At 43.3% G+C, this 18,886-nt stretch overlaps 1 protein-coding gene across 1 annotated transcript in view; it reads right to left on the reverse strand.

Annotated features, from left to right (window-relative positions):
- Positions 1–18,886, reverse strand: part of sspo (SCO-spondin) — a 76,248-nt gene that overhangs the window by 45,735 nt on the left and 11,627 nt on the right. Inside the window, 33 exon segments of the mRNA XM_088001615.1 lie at positions 118–309; positions 382–546; positions 629–787; positions 1,379–1,512; positions 1,583–1,673; positions 1,785–2,005; positions 5,034–5,182; positions 5,319–5,459; positions 5,585–5,712; positions 5,859–5,971; positions 6,190–6,292; positions 6,375–6,476; positions 6,999–7,047; positions 7,750–7,909; positions 8,143–8,293; positions 8,395–8,577; positions 8,695–8,832; positions 9,411–9,563; positions 9,654–9,869; positions 10,094–10,195; positions 10,865–11,044; positions 11,659–11,814; positions 12,261–12,382; positions 12,663–12,777; positions 14,075–14,247; positions 14,349–14,442; positions 14,903–15,052; positions 16,258–16,367; positions 16,570–16,697; positions 16,781–16,983; positions 17,088–17,222; positions 18,138–18,394; positions 18,469–18,563. Of these exon segments, the coding sequence (XP_087857741.1) occupies positions 118–309; positions 382–546; positions 629–787; positions 1,379–1,512; positions 1,583–1,673; positions 1,785–2,005; positions 5,034–5,182; positions 5,319–5,459; positions 5,585–5,712; positions 5,859–5,971; positions 6,190–6,292; positions 6,375–6,476; positions 6,999–7,047; positions 7,750–7,909; positions 8,143–8,293; positions 8,395–8,577; positions 8,695–8,832; positions 9,411–9,563; positions 9,654–9,869; positions 10,094–10,195; positions 10,865–11,044; positions 11,659–11,814; positions 12,261–12,382; positions 12,663–12,777; positions 14,075–14,247; positions 14,349–14,442; positions 14,903–15,052; positions 16,258–16,367; positions 16,570–16,697; positions 16,781–16,983; positions 17,088–17,222; positions 18,138–18,394; positions 18,469–18,563 (4,768 nt within the window).

Genomic DNA, 18,886 nt, shown 5'->3' on the forward strand with positions numbered 1-18,886 from the left:
CAACAAACTCTGGTCAACTAAAGGAACAATCAAACCATTCCAGTTGGAAGGGTCTTAGTCTTAAGTTTGGAAGAAAAGTTCCACCTTTGAGAGCAGGTGGTTGCGTTTGACCCTTACCTGTCTGTGTGCCTGTCTCGTTGGTGCAGGGCTGGATGTTACAGGTTTGGCTCTGTCGGGTCATGCCCTCACAGTCCCGCCCTCCGTTTTTAGGAGGAGGAGCTGAGCAGGTTCTGCTCCTCTGTCTAACTCCTCCTCCACACAGAGCATCACACTCTGACCACTCTGTCCATGCCGACCAGTGACCATGAACTGGGAGAAGGAACACAATATCGAGCAAACGGCTCCCCTAATAGGTGACGGATGTAGGTCCTGCATACAGACCTGGACATGCTCGAGGGAAGCAGGCTCGACTGTCAAACTGAGCTCCACCACAGGATCCTCCAGGCAGGGCGTCTCTTAGAATGTCCCTCTGCCGGAACAAGGAGCCGAGACCACACGTCACACTGCAGCCACTCCAGGCTGTCCATGGGGACATTATGCAGTCCACTGCAGGACAGCAGAATAAAAGGTAAGAAATACACAAACCCCTTCATCACATGACCACTTTGGAAGCGTACATAACACCTACCACAGTCTTTTTCATCCGATCCATCGATACAGTCCCTCTGCAGGTCACACCTGCGATCCTTGTGAACGCACTCACTGCTGTCACAAGAGAACTGCTTTGGAGAGCAGGGTCTGGGCACCAGGGGGCGCCATGGAGTTACTGCTGGGCTGGTTGTTGTGCCTGAAGGGGCATGGTGAGGGATGACTGGCATTCAGCATGTACTGAAAACTTTGGAGCAGGGTTCACTCAAACCAAGGCCTAAAGGGCCGGCGTCCTGCAACTTTTAGATGTGTCCCTGGTCCAACCAGCCTGGAATCGAAGCCATTCAGTCAGTGTTAGCCACACTTTCAATTTCTATACTTTGTTTGAAGCAGAGACTGCTGACATGTCCAGGGTGACCCCACCTCTCACCCGTTGACCACTGGAAAGAGGCACCAGCACCACTCATGACTGCACTAGGAATAAGCGTGTGTGATAATGGATGGATGAATAAATGAATGGACAGACAGGCGGATGGATGTTTGAAGCAGAGTATAAAACAAGGGTCAGATTATGACCAGGCTAACGTCCAACACTCATGAACCAAATGGCTGAATTACCCCCTCAGTATGCAGTCAAGTTCTCCAGAGTCCTTCTAATGGCCTCAATATCTGACTCTAGTGTGTTGAAGCAGAGACTTCTCAAAGTTGCAGGACCCCGGCCCTCGAGGCCTGGGCATAAAGACCCCTGGCTTTGGTGAATAAGAAAATAACGAGCAGTCTGTCATACCACAACGTTCTTCATCTGAACCATCTAAGCAATCCTTCCTTCCATCACACACTTGTGCAGAGTCCACACAGCCAAATGACCAGCATGTGAACTGGCCCTCCATGCAAAGCACTCTGGGCAAACCGGTGTCTGGTGTGCTTGTGATGACTGATGGTGCTGTGAATCAACAGAATCTGCTGGTTATACTGTAACTGTGATTCCAGGGACATCACACGGGGAAATCATGTCCCACCTTCAGTGGTTTGAAGACCGGGTCTGCCAGGCTGCACTGAGGAAGTAAGATGGAGTCCAGGTTGGCCTGTTGTGACTCCTGCATATTTGTAGGTAATAAGATGGTCTTGATTGTTTAGAACCAAACGAACACACACGTAATTCAGCCGACACAAGAGAATCACATAATCACAGTAACCTGAACTCGGCGGCTGAGATCTGGGAGTGACTGCAGGTGATGCCACACCAGGAAAGCCATCTTCAGACTTGGTAGTGTGTAGCCCAGGGCCGCCTGTTGTGTTGTCACCATGGATACCAGGTCTTCCAGGGTAGCTGGTCTGATTGCGGAGGCCTGGAAAGCCTCTGGTGGGAGCAGTTCCTGGAGAGGACACAGGGAAAATTTTAAGAGAGAGAACCATTCTGTCGTTAAATGCTAGATTTTGCGTAACTCTCACCACAGTTTGTCTCATCAGAGTAGTCCTTACAGTTTGGCTGACCGTCACAAAGCAAAGACACAGGGATGCACTCCTCACTGCCGTGGCATAGAAACTGGCCCGGCTTGCAGCGCTGCACTGTCACTGTCCCAACCCCAGAGGGCGATGTGGTCACATACTCATCTGCATTTGTCAGAGAGACATTGTTTTTATGACTCTGTAAGGAACATCTAAAGCAATTTTATACTTAGAGACCTTTGCTAAGCTGCATAAATTACATATACTAATAGAAACTTATATTTGTATTCATCCCCTTTACTCCAACACGACTAAATATATTCCAGTGTCTTTATGAATCCTCTTCCTGTTTGCAAAACAAGGTATTATCTCAAGAGGGTTGAATAGAAATGTACATCATACTTTTCAGATTATTGTTTTGAAAAAAATATTTAAAAGCGATGTATCGTTTCCACTTGACAACTATGGGCTAGTTTGTGTTGGTCTGATAAAATCTCAATAAAACCACTGAACATTGAGGCTTAAATGTGACAAAATGTCTTAAGGTTCAAATGGTTTTTTATACTTTTTCTCTTTAAATATTTTGTTCATCATGCTTTCATAGCAGTCTACGCTTGTTAAAGTCCTTTACCTCCTCTGCAGCCAAGAATCTCCACACGGAGGTAGAAGGTGTGCCTGAACTCCACAGGGATGATTCTGATGTACCGAGCTCTTACCAACCGGCCCAACCAGCGGGTCACGGGGGTCCTGCCCACCATCCGAACCTCAAACACCTAGAGGACAAAAATCACATGTAGTATTACACAAAACTTAGTCTGAGTTTTATCTCACTGATTTATAGGCTACATAGTATTAAACAACCAGCACCTTGGCAGGGCCGTCAAACTTTCCATTTGCTGTGAAATCTGAGAAGCGGGCGCTCTGGGGCGCAAAGGCCAGGCGGTATTTGGTGAGGTAGCCCCACATGCGCTCATTGCCCTGTGTCACCACTCCTGACACCCAAGTGGGCTCCAGGAAATCCACCTGAAAATATGGCTGGGGGTCCCCAGGTAGGGGGCTCCAGCCAGGCTCCATAACTGGACTGCAGGAAAGACATAATAATACGCAATTTTGATCACTTGAATCCTCTTTTTCAAATTTTCATTTTATATAGGTGTCCATTGATAAATCTGCCCCGTTTTCCTTCATTTTGGGAGATTGGCGACTGACCAACACACACAAACCTGATCATTTCCACTTATCTACGTACACAGAGGTCTGAAAATCAGCCACTGTCCCCTTTTGCTCTGCGGTGACAGAAAGCTGACTGACACAAGGTCATATCTGCATGTAACCATAGTCACCCCACAGCCAATCGACCGAATAGGAATCGGCAAGACAGACTTTCTAAAGGTCAGTGACTGGCCAGAAAACTACAATCAGTGCCCCCCCCATATTAAATGTCAACAACACCAGGAAACTATAAGCAAAGGTGAATGCCATCACCCACATGTTGGGGACGATGTTTAGTCTCCCGGCGTCAGCGGGGTTGTTCTCACGGTGAGAGGATGAGGACAGCTGGCCGTAGTGAATCCTCCCATCCTCCAGTCCAAGAGGAGAGGAGCAAAGGCCTGTGAGATGTGACGTTTATTAATGGGAGCACTGAAAAATTCAAGGTATTTAAAGACGTTCTTCAGAAAGCAGAAACTTACCGCGGTATCCTGGACCGCCGTCCTTTCCATAAATACATCCAGATTAGAAGATGTTAGTGTGAGTAACAAGTAACGAATAATAAACTAAAACAGCAGCAACATCTGTAATCTTTTGTCTTTTAAAGTTTGAAGCAGTGGCCGCATGATTGTCACAATGCTGTAAGTTTAATAAGGAGGAGAAAATTTCACTTTTTTAAAGCTTATACAATTTCAAGACAGAACTGTTAACTGTGGGTTTTGATCATTGGTTTGCATTATGCAGGGAATATAATACAATTAGTTTAGAACTCATGTTCAAACATTTTCCTTACAGTCGTTGATGCAGTAGAGAGAGTAACAGCAGCCATTGATGGGGTCTTCAGAGGAGAGGGGGTGGGTGTGTGTGGCCTGCAAGCGGGAAAATAAAATTACAATAAGGAATAACAGCGATTTTAGTGAACAAATATAAGCATCAGATTAAGACAGTACGCTCCTTACCTGTCTGACTGTGTAGTGATGTCATGTCGGTGGCATCCATTTTCATCCTCTCCTTTAGGACAGTCAAGGATACCATCACAGCGCGTGTCTGCCTCAATGCAACCCCCTGGTGGCGGGCAAGAGAAGTGACCAATGGGACAGCTGCGTGGACTGGTGGTTGTGGAGGAAGGTTGGGTGCCTGCAAAAGATGTTTTACACACACAACAGGAAACTGACCAAAACATGCAACGCTCTTCTGCTTAACTTACAAAAGAACTTTTGCAAAACTGAGATGGAAAAATAATGACATAATGTGAATTAAACCCAAAACGAACAATAAAAATATTCATTCACTGTCTTCCACTTGGGCCTTGGAGATAAAGTTCATAACAGAACCTAAAACATTTACTTCCTTGCTTTTGCTTGAGAATGTCTTAAGATCCCCAAAACTGGACAGGTCTGAAAACATCCAAAGGAAATCGACTTAATTTAAATTTATTAAAAAAAAACACCAATTCTACTCCAAGCTGCCAGAAGACAACTGATCTCCTCACCTTGTTTCTAAATGTGTTTCCACACCAGATAGTCCGGTACTCGGTTCAATTAGGAACCAAAATCACCACATTTGTTACATTTTCACTGTCACACTGCACTGTGGTGCCTCTACGCTACGAACCATTGAAGCAACAATGGTGAGATTTCAGCAGTTGTAGGATTTCTCTTTTGTCTCTAGCAAAAGACGATTTCTCAAGCATCACATGTAAAGAATACACCTCCAGCTTTTCCCAATACCAACAGAACACTCCACCTTTTTCTGGTTGAGAGTGCATTATGGGAAATTATCTACACAGACTAATCAGAGCAGATAACTCACCACAGTACTTCTCATCTGACCCGTCCCCACAGTCATTGACTCCATCACAGACAACTCCCAGAGAACCGGCCGGCACACAGCGACCGTTATCACACCGGAATTCTCTCTCTCTGCAGCCTTCACCCAGAGTGACTGGTGAAGGAGGGGTTGGGAAAGTTAACCTGGGGTCACCTTGAGAGGAGAAAAAGAGGAATGTTCTAGAAAGATGTGTCCATTTTCTTCAAGGTCAGAAAAACATGATTATCATCAATCTGCTGATCATCACCACAGCCCATGATCTCCAGCCGAAGGTAGATGCCGTTCTGGAAGTCATGAGGCAACAGTCGAACAAACCGAGCCGACACTATCCTTTCCAGTCTACTCTCCACCACGCCTCGATCATCATGGTTACCGAGAAAAACCTGCAGTAGGAGCAGAGAAACATCGATTTGAAGAAGCTGCTTGAACTCCAAAGAAGAGATCAAACAGATCTCTGACAGATCTGTTTGATCTGTCAGAGATCAAACAGATCTGTTTGATGTCTGACCTTGGCTCTGGGTGGTGCATCAGAAGGAAGCTCCTTGTAAGTGTACCAACGTTTTCCATCATGGCTGAACTCGAGATAGAAGCTGGACACAAACGTGCCGAACACCCCACCTCCCTGGGTCAGCAAGCCTAGAATCAGATCAGTGATCACATATTTTAATAAATGAACGAGGGATAATCACACAACAAAGCTCTTTGTTCACAGAATGAAACACAGGACACTGAATCAGCAGTTTCAATTTCAGTTGTTTGAAAGCACCTGTGGGAATCTTTACCAGTGATGTTGTAAGGTTTGAGTAGGTCGATCTGTATGTAGGGGCTTTGCGTGTTGACACTCTGTCCTTCGCGTCTCTTTTGTGGCAGGTCTTTATACTCCTCTGGCTCTGGACTCCAGCCCTGCATGTGAACGGCAGAAAAGAACCGGTGTCGATTTTACAATTTGATCTGACGGTGAATAAAATGCCCACCATTTATGTTTTGTTACTCCAGGAGAGCTTCTTAAGACTTTTTAAGTAAAAGGCAGATTGGATTGATGATCCTGATCAGGTTAAGTGTCAGAACGCTAAGAATGTGTGAAGTACCTGGAGATCTCTACGGGGGTCCCACCCATGAAGACGTGCTGTGTCGGGTGGGTGGCCCTCCTGATGCGACGAGGCAGTGAAACTAGACACTGGGAGGGTCTGGACACCCAGAGGAACCCAACACTCATCTTAACAGGAAGAATTAATTATTTAAATATACTGAATGTTAATGTACTGTAACATTTGCTGTATATAAACGAAGACACCAACCTCCAGGTGGAAATGGATATGTAGGTACTACAGGAGTAACATCCCTGGGTTTAGATGTCATAATGCCAGGAGTTTCTGTTACCATCGTTGTCCCATTTTCACCTACAGATCGTTAAAAACAAATTATGTTCCAGGGTCTAAAATCAAACAGCAAATGTCGTAACATTTGTTCTTCTCTCACACTGTTCATTATCCTGACATAGATGTTACATTTAAAAGTGGATTGTCTGTGGAGAATACATGCAGCCTGTGATGATTTATACAGTCCATGTGTGTTGGGATGAAAGGTGTATGTCTGAAAGTGTGAGTTTATGCTTTGCTTTCTTTGTACCACCAGGTTTCCTGGGTTGTTGCCGACATCTTAGGTGTGAGTTTTATGTCAGTGAAACCATAAGAAATGTTAAAAATGAGAAAAATATATGCCCAATACTTATTTAACCACTGTAAATAAACTGGACCTAAATTAATAAAAAGAGACAGAACTATGTAGAACTGACCAATAACATATCTATATTCTCCATTTAAAAAAATTATATATAATAATTATATATAATTATATATATATATATATATATATATATATATATATATATATATATATATATATATATATATATAAACTACCTTGGCAGTAGCAGCACCTGTTTCCCTCTCCAGTGATGAGCTTTAGACCCTAAAAAACATAAAAGATACACAGCTTTATGAGGTGCTGTGAAAAAGTATTTGCCCCCATTCAGAGTTCTTAGATTCTTTTCATTTTCTTTTTTTATGTCTAAATGTGATAATCAAACAATTCTTAATATTAAAGATAGACAGACGTCAACGGCTCGGTCCTAGTAGGATGTGTTGCGAATGTGTGACAGCACCAAGTAGGCAAAAGTTCTCAGACAGGTTCCTTTGTTTATTCTACAGGTCAAGTAAATCAAGTCTCAGCTGTTCCATGATTTTACATGTAGTTTGTTTAATGGCTTTTGTCCCTAAATAAGTGAAATCACCAATTTCGGCATTTGCTTAGCTGGTCTTTGGCCGATGTTAAAATATGTTACATGGTTTAAAATATTTAAGATAAACAATAAACCAAAACCAGAGGAACTCTGTAAGGGGAAAATACTTTTTCACAGCCCTGCATGGATCAGGTGAGGAGCTTCAGTAGAAAGAAACATCCTGTAATTACAGTGTCAGTGACTCGGGTTCACATAAAGGTTAATAAAGAAAAATGAATAATATTTACTTAAGTGAATGTGTTTGCATGTAGAAGAAATATAAGCACTATTGCTTAAGTTAATGCTGATCAATTTACAATTTTGCTTAAAACTAAGATTCTCAGCTCAGTTTCACAGTGAACACAGTGTAGCTCTGACACATGTCCTCTCACCATAGGGCACCCGGTGACTGCGTATGGACAGTAGGGGGCGCACTGCACCGTACGGTTGGGAAGACAGTGGCATAACTGGCAGGGCTCCACCTTCCATCTTTCTCCAACTACATGGGATCGACTGTGATGGCGACAATGATCACAGGGTTCTGTCTGACACCTGCACACAGACATGGTACAAAAAGTGTCGTCATGGCTACGGATTAATGCCCAGCTGGACAGTAAGAAGCAGCCAGCAGAAGTGTCGGTCATTGAAGGTGATCTCCAAGAAAAGTTTGTTTTACTACTCGACTTTATTTCCTCTAAAGTGATGGCTCTGATATCGATGAATTATTCATACAAACATCATGGAAAGGTTATAAAATAACAGAAAGTGAAATGGATGATTCCTACCGACGAGCTTTTCTGTAAATCCCTCTGCACACCCTCCCATCCCCGTGCTTGGTGGGATGATCGGGGCTCCGGAATGACCACTGGACACTCTGGACCCCACAGGGGCCCAAACACTCTCCCCACTCAGACCAAGACGACCAACCGCAGTGCACTGAGGGGGTCAGAGACAGATGTGTGGGATCAGAACAGAATGGATCATGTGTTTATACATGATCCATTCTGTGCGTGTGTGTGTGTGTGTGTGTATCCCACCTGAACAGTCTGGGTTGGGCCGACACCTCTGCGGCCTTCCCCTCTCACACACACAGAGGTCACAGTCCACTTTCATCTGCTGACCCGGCCAGTAGCGAACACCGGCCACCTCACACACACACTCTCCGGGTGACACACACTGCTGTGTGTGGTTCATCACTTGGCCTTCGGGGCACCAGCAGCCTAAAGGCGAAGAGGGAAATGTGACGATTCACAGTGACAGTTTCCAAGTTAGCTGAAGGCGTAATTACATGAAATCACAAATTTAAACTCTTGCTGCGCTGCAACATGTCGACCGACCAGAGAAGCAGGGCATCGCAGGGTCACAGGTCGACCCACTGCTGATGTGAGCGCAGGAGAAGGGACACGGAGCACAGCGGCGCCTCACCAGGCCAGGAGGACAGCTGGTGTCAACACAGACATCATCAGGACATGGTTCTGGAGGACAGGAAGTGGAATTAATGTTATTACACCATGATCGTAGGACCATAAAAAGAACCGTCAAGTGGTTTTTGTTGTAATCCTAGTTCTAGACACTTTCTTCAAAACCCTGAATGTTTTTATGCTACACAGAAATACATGGAAAATGCTCTCATTTTCCTGGGAAAAATAAAGATTTAATGTGATAAATGCAGATGTCACTTTGTGGAAATGATTTGTTTTTGTAATTCTGCACACGTTAAATGAGTCAGCTGCACAGACTTGTCTGAAATGATACATGACTTTGATTCAGACTAAGTTCAAACCAGTTTACAGCTCAACCAGACATTTTGAAGACAGGCTGGTAACGTCTACATTTCTTAAAATTACCTTGTCATTTGATGTTATGAATAAATAAATGTGACTTTCATCAGGATAATAAAGGAAATCTACATCATATATATGAATATAAGTCCTAAAAGTAACATCTATACAGCAAATATAACCGGTCCTCATTCAGAACCCAGTGGAACACCATAACACATGATTCTGTTTAAATAAACCTGTGAGCTGTATGTTGATAACTCAGTCCTTACTGATCTCCATGGAGATGTTAGAGGGTCCGGGGAGCTGGGAACAGTGCCGACCTCCATAGCGAGGAGGACTGCAGTCTCTGAGCCTCACCTGCACCTCACCGCAACCACGGGAACAGCTGGACCAGCTGCTCCATGGCAACCACTGACCGTCCACTGAGGACAAGCAAAACAACGACCATATAACATCTCACTCCAATTAATAAGAACAAATATCAAAAGTATACTTGTTCTCCATCTGCTTACTGGGGCAGGTGACGTTGAAGCACTGTTGCTTCTGGGTGTGTTGGCCCAGGCAGCGGTGAAGTGGGTCACCTGGGGGGCAGGATCTCCACCGACTCATGGTACCTGATCCACAGGAGGCGCTGCAGGAGCTCCAGGGGCCCCAAGAGCCCCAACTCCTACATCCATGCTCATCTGTAGGCCCTCCAGATGGGGTTAGTGAAGAGTCAGGACAGTCTGCTACACCATTACACACCTGATGAAGAACATCATCAAGACACTCAATAATTTCTTGACACAATCCAAAAAGTTTAATTTTGAAACATCTAAAAATGTTTAATTTTTAACAGATGTTTAAGTCTTAGACATGGGTAAATATACATTTTGATTTTTTTGCTCATCAAATCACCAACTTTATTAAAGAAGTTTGTGTGCCAGCGCTGATCAACATGGTGGTTAGATACACACCCTGTTGAATGGTAAACAGCTTCCATCCATGCAGGTGAACTCAGAGCAGGGCGCAGACACGTTTCGACTGCCAGGGGGCGCTGCTGAAACGGTTTGATCTGGAAACAGGAACATGTTTTAGGAAGAAGATGTTTCAAAAGAGCACTGACAACTGTCACATCACTTCCTCTTCAGTGTTTCCTGTGTTAAATATTGTGTATGAAATTAATTTTTCAACTCCTGCTCAAACTTGAACCTTAACCTTTGTATATTACAGATCATTACACCAAACTGCATAATTATGAAGTGGGACACAAAGAATAGATGATTTACAAAATGGTTTCCCAAAAAATATCATTTTCACCAGATTTACTCATATTTTGCAATGAATTAACAATGTCAAATTTTATTTTCGTATTACTAAGGCTCTTTAACTTGTTTATCTGAATCTGGTAGTTCCTACAATGCAGAATAACATCTTCTATTGTCTCATCTTCGGCACTTTTTTCACTGTAATGTGAACTCACCACACACCAACTCATCGTCGCCGCGTGGGCAGTCAGGGACGCCATTACAGACTTGGGTCACATTCACACAGGTGCGGTTGTCACACGGGAAGCTTCCCGGACAGGATGGTATCTGAGCGGAGCCTGGGAGATTTCCAATGCAACAAAACGTTAAAACATTTCCTCTGTGGATCCGACACCCTCACACGAGCATTACTACAAACTCACCACAGGTGTTGACGCTCTCATCGGATGCGTCTCTGCAGTGGGGGGTTCCATCACAGAGCTGCTGGTAATCCACGCACTGGTCCCCACTGAGGCAGAGCATCTGGCCCGGTCCACAGGGAGCAGCACACTGCAGCTCATCACTGCCGTCCACGCAGTCCGTTTCCCCGTCACAACGCCACGCCTGAGGCACACACTGACCCCCGCTGGCACACCTCAACTCATAGGACCTACAAACTGCAAAAACGGAGCTTTCATTGACAAAACTTAACATTTATCTTGGAAGATGTTAAGTTACCATCACTTTAGAGATGGACAGAAGTCTGATCCTTTGTAGATACATTCCTTTCTGTTAGATTAGGATTCAGAAAACCTTTGAAAAGAGCCAAGACTCGTTGAATGAAGCTTCAAAAAGTATTTCAGGGCATGTCTCAGACCATCACTCCTGCCTACATCCTGTAGTATTTTGGCTTTGGAACTCTCTACTCTGAAAATTTATAGAAGAAGGTGTGAAAAAAAACAGAGGTTGTTTTTCTGTGTTGGTATGATCGACAGCCAGGCCAGTTTCAGGAGAGAGACCACCAGCTGCTCTGTGGAAGACCTTCACAGTCAAACAACAACTGGGAATTGAGACACTAAACATATGCGGGGAAAAAAGTTATAATTGTAAAAATTATTGGCTGTTACAAACAAGAACCCACCTTTTTTATCCATTTTCTACAAACTGGATGATGAAACATGAGTAAAACTTTAAAAACTTAAAGTTGAATACCATCTTTAAGAGTAATAATACTTAATGGATTTATATAGTCATTATTTCTACCAGTTATTTATTTAAGATCGTTTCTTACCTGAAGATGGTGTGACAGGTGACGGAGTGATTCCAGCGGAGCAGCTGGTTCTGTTCTCATCCTCTTGGCCCGCACAGTCCGCTGTTCCATCACACAGCTTCGTTTTGGCAACGCATGAACCGTCGCTGCAGGCAAACTGATGGGGAGCACAGGTCACTGCAAGGCCAAGAAAACACACGACATGTTGGGTCACTTAAATTTAAGACACCAGAATATGTCGTTTAAAAGGACATGAGGTAAGAAGAGAGAAATGAAGCTTTTTTCAACGTTTTAAAGGGGTATGCACATAAGCAGTGTCAGACATGTGAAATACTTTCGACCAAACAAGCCAAACCAGCTGTGTCCAGTTGGTGGCTGATGCACCAAGACAAAGTTTGGATTCCTTTCCTGTTCTATTCAGATTTGTTGATGCTTCCAAAAAAGTTACCCAAAAGTTAGTTTAAGAATTAGAAGTTAAAAACTGAAGTATATGAACCATTGACTGCATTGTTTTGCATCTATTCCAGGTCTTTTTTTTACCCAAATCTTGTGCAAGCTAATTCCCAAGACCCCAGCGTTGAGCATTGTTTTGTCTGTAGAGACATTAGAATGTTACTATTCACCTTTCTTTGGGCAGACAGCTTCATCTGTTCCTGAAGGGCAGTCTCTGTGTCCATCACAGAGTGTGTGTGCAGGGACACACCGATCGTCAGGACATTGAAACTCTCCTGGTGAGCACACACACCTGCAAATCACAGAGTCTGGTTGAGATCAGAATATACTGTTTCAAAGGACATGGCTGTAATATGAGGTCACCAAAAGAATAAGGAAAAAGCTAGCTGCGCAGCGTCAAGATGTTTTTCAGTAAATCTTAAAAAACACTGCTTGTTGTTTGAAATATTAGCATTACTGGCACTGATTCAATGCTAGCAGACAAACTATACAAAGGAACCAATTTTAGTCTCTTAGATGCTCAAAAATGTGCTTAAAATCTCAAAAATTAGAATAATCAAAGGAAAACACACCCTCTTTCATCACTGAGGTCTCCACAGTCATCATGGCCGTCACAGCGGTGGATGTAGAGGATGCAGCGTCCTCCTGGACACAGGAACTCCCCTTCTTCACACACCACACCGCAGTCTGAACGGGTGACAGATCACAACACAGAGCAATAGAAGAGCAGCTCATAAAAACGCATCAGCAACATGAATGAACATGGATAAAACATACCATGAAGTTAATTTATCAACCAGCTGGGAATCACATTCTCTGTGTCAGTTTACCTTGCTCATCAGACCCGTCAGCGAAGCCACAGTCCAGCCGTCCGTCACACACACGGCTGGCTGGAAGACACTTTCCGTTGGCACACTGAAACTCTCCGGGAGGACACAGAGGCACCGGGGTGGGGGGTCCGCAGAACTCCTCATCCGATTGGTCAGCACAGTCTGGGTGGCCATCACAACGCAGAGCCAGGTTCAAACATGGTCCACTGCAAGGTTGGGGTTATCTCACTTAATTCACTTCAAGAGTTTTAGTCCTGCAGAAAGACTAACTGTAAAACCGACTCAAGTCATGACAGAAAATGTTTTATTTATATCAAAGCTGAAACGATTAATACGATTAATCCGATTAATCGTGATGAGTCGATTATTGAAATACTTGTTGATCAATTTGATAATCGATTTGCCGCTAACCGGAGTAGACAGATTAAAAAAAAGGCATTTGCTGAAGGAACAACTCAGTCAGAGCAGTAATTAAGTATAAAAATATAAAAGGATTTTGCAATTATGGTAAAAAAAAAAATCTATCTATAAATATGTTGCACCTTGGCATGTCACAATAATCAATAAATTAAATATTGATTTATTGGTAAATTAAAACAAAGTCAATAATTTCTATTGGCATGATTTATCATTTATCTCTTTCTATCAAAAGCTGGATGATAAAAGTCTTCACTTTGGTGCTTCAGTCTCAACTAATTGAAGGACAATTTTGTTTACAAAGAGTTTATAATTCATTTTATTTGTTGTGTTGTTTATTTTGGATATTTAAAACGTTTTCCAGTTCCATTACTGATCTTTCAGAATGTGCTCTTGCATTATTATTTTGCCAATTACCATCATATTACTTAAAATAGTCTCAAAACAACAATATTATCCTTTATCGCAAAAACTTCTGGAACAATTTATCGTCCAGCAAAATGTATTATTGTGACAAACCTGGTTGCACCCAGAACTCCTAATATGGCAGGTTTAACTTGACCTGGTTCAAATTCTGGACACAAGAAAAATAAAAAAATCTCCTATTCAGTGACTTTAGCTGTCCAGTTATTAATCAGCTGGGCTGCGTTTTCACATGTTGATGTCAGAAGGATTGTTTTAGCTGGGGGTCAGGAATCACCTCGGGCTGCTGGAACATCTGAACTGCTGTGGGGAGCAGGTGGATGGACAGACCTCATCTGAACCGTCTCCGCAGTCGTCCTCGTTGTCACACACCCACTGAGAGGAGATGCAGCGTCCGCTGGCACAGGAAAACTCTGACTCCAGGCAAGGAGGCGGGGGAGGAGGGCAAGACACGCCCTCACAGCGCCACACGCCCTCTTCACAGGAACTGGACAAAACGACAACAGGTGTCAGATTTCCAGCCGGTCAGTTTCTCTAACATTAAAACAGATTGATTGTTATTTTCCACATGGTTTTAGACGGACGGACCAGTTCTGACAGTGATTGGTGATGGCACTTCCAGGCGGAAACATGGAGCCTTCCCATTCACAGGGACACTCGGTGGGTTCTATACAGCCGTCACCTACGGAGCGATATGAAGCACGTCATTCTGAAATTTAAGGTTTGCGAACCTTATCTGAAAAAACTGTAAAGATTTTCTTTGGCTATTTTATATATTTTTATAGGGTAATCTTTGAAAAGTTACAGTAAAACATTAACAGCAATATTTTGTTTTGTTTTTTAGCTTGACATAAGAGAAAAAAAAGGGCCAGATTTTCTCATTCTTTTCTAAGTGTCACAGTACCAAACTAAGTATTTAGCTCCAAATTAAGAAAGCTAATTATTTAATTAGCTATTTATTTAGGTTGCTAATACAAAATATTTAGTTAAGAAGCTATATATGCAATTTCACATGAATCAGACTGTTAAAATAAAAACTGGGTTTTTGCGAGTATCCATATAAACTACTGCTATGTAGTTTGCTGGTCCCTAATGGACCTATCGTAAATAATTACACCTTAAGTAGCACGTCTTTTTGTTACCGTGTCTGACTGTGCTAGCAGGGCAGAAGCAGCCCTCCACACAGGACAGCACCCCACACTGAGAGTGTGGACTCTGCTGGACACCGGGGCAGGACGGAGTGCAGGCTGGACCGCACGGATCATAGAGCTGCCCTTCATCACACTGAAGAGCTACAGGGAATGGAAGCAGAAGCTCCTTAAGGACAGGCAGACAGGAAAAGTTAACCAAACAGTGGTTTGGGAAGTACAAAAAATGAGACCATCATTTTTAAACTCTTTCTACCTTTAATATGACATTTATCCTGTACACAATTCCTCTTGGTTAACCCAAAAATGTTAATAAGCCTCAAACATGAACGTGTAAGAAAGTAAAAGTGGGGATGTGACTTTGCGACTTTCTTAGAAGATATGTGCACAATTATTGGGCAAACACTGGGTTACAAAAAGATATTTTATGGAAGTTGTCTATGTTTTTCCAATTGAATTTGGACTATTTTGCACCACTGATTCCAAAAATGACATGCATTTCTCTCAATCAGGTCAGGTTTTTATTCTAATTTGATTAACAGAAATCCGATCTTCTGACTAAATTGATTCATTTTTGTGACTCTGTCAGTTCATTTCCATTGATATTTCTCATCCAAGGTGTCAGGAGAAAAAAAATGTTTTCTAACAGAGTGTATTAATTAAATGTTACAAACTTGGATTTCTGTAAATTGAATAATAAACACTGATAAGGGTAAGCACATGTGAATTGAACATTAGTTCAGAAAGTCGACCAGATTGAGCAAAACCAAGGTGATTTTTGGATTCAGCTCATCAAAATAACCCTGAGGCAGTTGAAAAAAACCCAGACAATTTTTTGGATGTTGTGCAGAATTATTACGCAACGAAATGAAAAAATATATTCTTCCTACTCAGCTTACTGTTTTCATCTGAATATGTGAGAAGCTCAAAGCTCTTTAAAAATCATGTCTGACATTTAAAACCAAAATCGGTGATCAATGAAGACATTTCTTCTTAAGAACAGCGATCAACCAGTTTCTTTCACTTCGCCATTAAACGGCAAGTAGAACTGAAAAACATTTACAATGTTTAGGTCAGACTGAAATCCCCCAAAACGTTATTAAACGATACGCTACGCTCTAAATTAAAACCATCCCTGAGCATGTTTGGAACAACTGAAGCATCAGCAGAAAAAATCTAGAGTGGAGCTGGAGGGTTGGATTTATGTTCAACTGAAGGTGGAAACAGTTAGAAAATGATTTATCATCGTCTCATATTTCTCCATATTGCCATTAAAAAAAATACTTTTAAAATGTCATTTGCGTGTTATTTGACATTCGGGGAGTGTTTGGTGTGTGAATGAGACGTACGGCACAGATCCTGAGACCTCCAGCGGATGTAGACTCCTCTCCGGTTGCACTCCTCTGCATATGAAGCAACAGCTGTGCAGAGACATTCACAGTCCCCACCGGAGTCACAGCTGAACGCGCCAGCAGAACAAACAGAACACATGTTCAGCCTTGAAGGAATTACAAACTATGTAACAAAAACAAAAACAAAAATTCCCCAAATAATAAAAACAATCTGGAATGGAAACCCAGTATTTTTGTTTTCAAGGCAACAGCCAAGATGCACAATGCAGATCTCAAAGCCACAGCGCTGTGATTATATGCTTCACTCACCCACAAGCATCAAAGACACACCAGTCATAATACTGCTGGAAGGAAACCTCAGCATGGCAGCGTGAAAACAGCTCCTGAGTCAGCACTGCACACCTCTTCCTGGCCCAGGTCACTCTGTGGGGATTCAGCTGAAAAGGCAACAACCGTCAACAGCGGTGCTTTGTGCCGCCGGGGGAATGAACACATGGACGGATGTCCATGGTAAACTTACAGCGCAGGGATCTCTGAGGTCCTGGTTTTCCACGTCGGGGCAGGAAGGGCTGACCTTCCACGAATTTCCAAACAACTCCGGCGTGGACTCCACGATACCTTGCCGTGTTGTGAAGTCGTTCTCAGTGTCTCCGTCAAAGTTCCCACACAGGCCTTCCACCTGACCCCGCAGGTGGGGCGCCAAGCGCACGTACACACGCATCCCTGGTGGGAAAAACAGAAACAAACAACAACACACGATTAGCTTCAATAGCAAAAATCATGAAAAACTATTAGAAAAGAAAACTCTGATCAGGAAGTCGGCCTACCTCCATCCCAGAGCAAGGTGATTCCTAGTCGGGAAGACAAAGCGACAAATATGCCGGCTCTCTCCAGAGCCAGACCACTGCCGCTGTAGGTCTTTGGTAAGGAAACAGGCATTCCGTTCACCGTTACTGCTTTACCTGAACGCCACAGACGAGACACATTAAGTCACCAAATTACCTTCCTGCTTCCTAGGAAACATATTCCGATGAAAAAGATGCATATTCTGTACATTTGGCTCTAAAATAATCTTAAATGTGATAGAAAAAGCTGTCCACTGAAGGTTACAAACTGGTTTCTTTAAGAAATCCTTGAATTAAAGTTTAAAAATTGGAATCAAACAAACAAAGGCGCTCTTATTGGTCATTTCACCAATGAATGAACACAGACAGAACCAAGCCTGAAAAGGCTGCAGTGATGCCTTTTGAGAATGGCAATATGGGTTATTACTAGGGCTACACCGATTTATCGGCCAGCCAATTTCCTTAATTTTGGGAGATCAGTGATTGGTCGATATTTACACATGAAGCCAATCTTATCCCTGGACCTTTTCTACCTCAGCAAAGGTCTAGAAATCAACCTCTGTCCTCTTCTGCTCTCCCCTGAGAAAAGCTTGACTGACTGACCCACCAGGTCATGACCCCATGTTTACAGTTAATACTCACTCTACTGATGCCAACTCAGCAACATTCTTGTTATTTTTAGCGACATTCCAGGCAAAAAAAATTGGCATTGACCAAAATAGGAATCGGCAGGTCCAGCATTTTATAGATCGGTAATCAGCCAAAAAACTGCAATCAGTGCAGCCCTAGTCGTTACCCGGGGTGGCATAAGAAATAGAAAAATGGAAGTTATGTGTAAGTTGTGGCCCAAACTAGTTTTCCATTAGTTTTCCAAAAGTAAGTCATTTTCTTACTTTAATTGTTTGCCTGTTGCGCATGAATCACATGGTTGTCTGTTATGTCAATCTTTCATCAAGTCTTTCCCCAAAACAGTGTGTGTGCGTGCGTGCGTGTGTGTGTGTGTGCGTGCGTGTGTGTGCGTGTGCATGCTACCTCTCAGCAGGTGTATGACTGTGTTTCCGAGGCTGAGGGTGACCGACTTGGTGCAGGTGACGCCGGTGCTGCCACACGGCACGTTCTCCGCCGTCACGCTGAACAAGCCGCTGTTCTCCCGGGCCAGCACGTACTGGCAGTCACCCAGGAACGAGTAGCAGCGGCCGTCAAACGTCACATAGTGTGGATCTCCGGTGGCAACGCACACACCGGCACAGACGGTCTGGGAGCAGTGCCAGCGCCGCTTCTTACACACACTGCAGGAAAAAAAAAAAAATGTGTTTGGTGTAGTTACAGGGTGGGGATACAAACCTGCAGCTGTAGATGTTACCATGTGTTGCAGTCTTTGGTAATGGTGTCATTGGTGTAATAAAGTTGTCCGTTATGGTGACATGGACACTCCTCTGGTGGAACACAGCGATCCTCCTGAAACGTGTGAAGATGCAGACTTAGAACCACAGATCATAGCACATGGGGGCGAGGGAGAGTACATTGGAACTAGGAAATGAATTTACCTCTAAAGAATCACTAAACATAAGAAACATGATTAGTAACTAAGACAGGACTGACTTAAGGAAAGCAGAACCAGGTTGATCTGAACCAAAATAAGAACAGATACCAAATCAGAACTGAGGAACCAAAACCAAACCTAAAACACCCCGAGACCATGACAGAAAATGTACATCAGAACAAAACCAGCTTTACAGACTTTCACCTGCTTTACCAATGTTCACGACAGCACACAGATG

The sequence above is a fragment of the Poecilia mexicana genome, unplaced genomic scaffold (genome assembly GCF_051168715.1).
Source record: "Poecilia mexicana isolate PSO_F unplaced genomic scaffold, ASM5116871v1 scaffold_20, whole genome shotgun sequence".
In the NCBI taxonomy this organism is placed as follows: domain Eukaryota; kingdom Metazoa; phylum Chordata; class Actinopteri; order Cyprinodontiformes; family Poeciliidae; genus Poecilia; species Poecilia mexicana.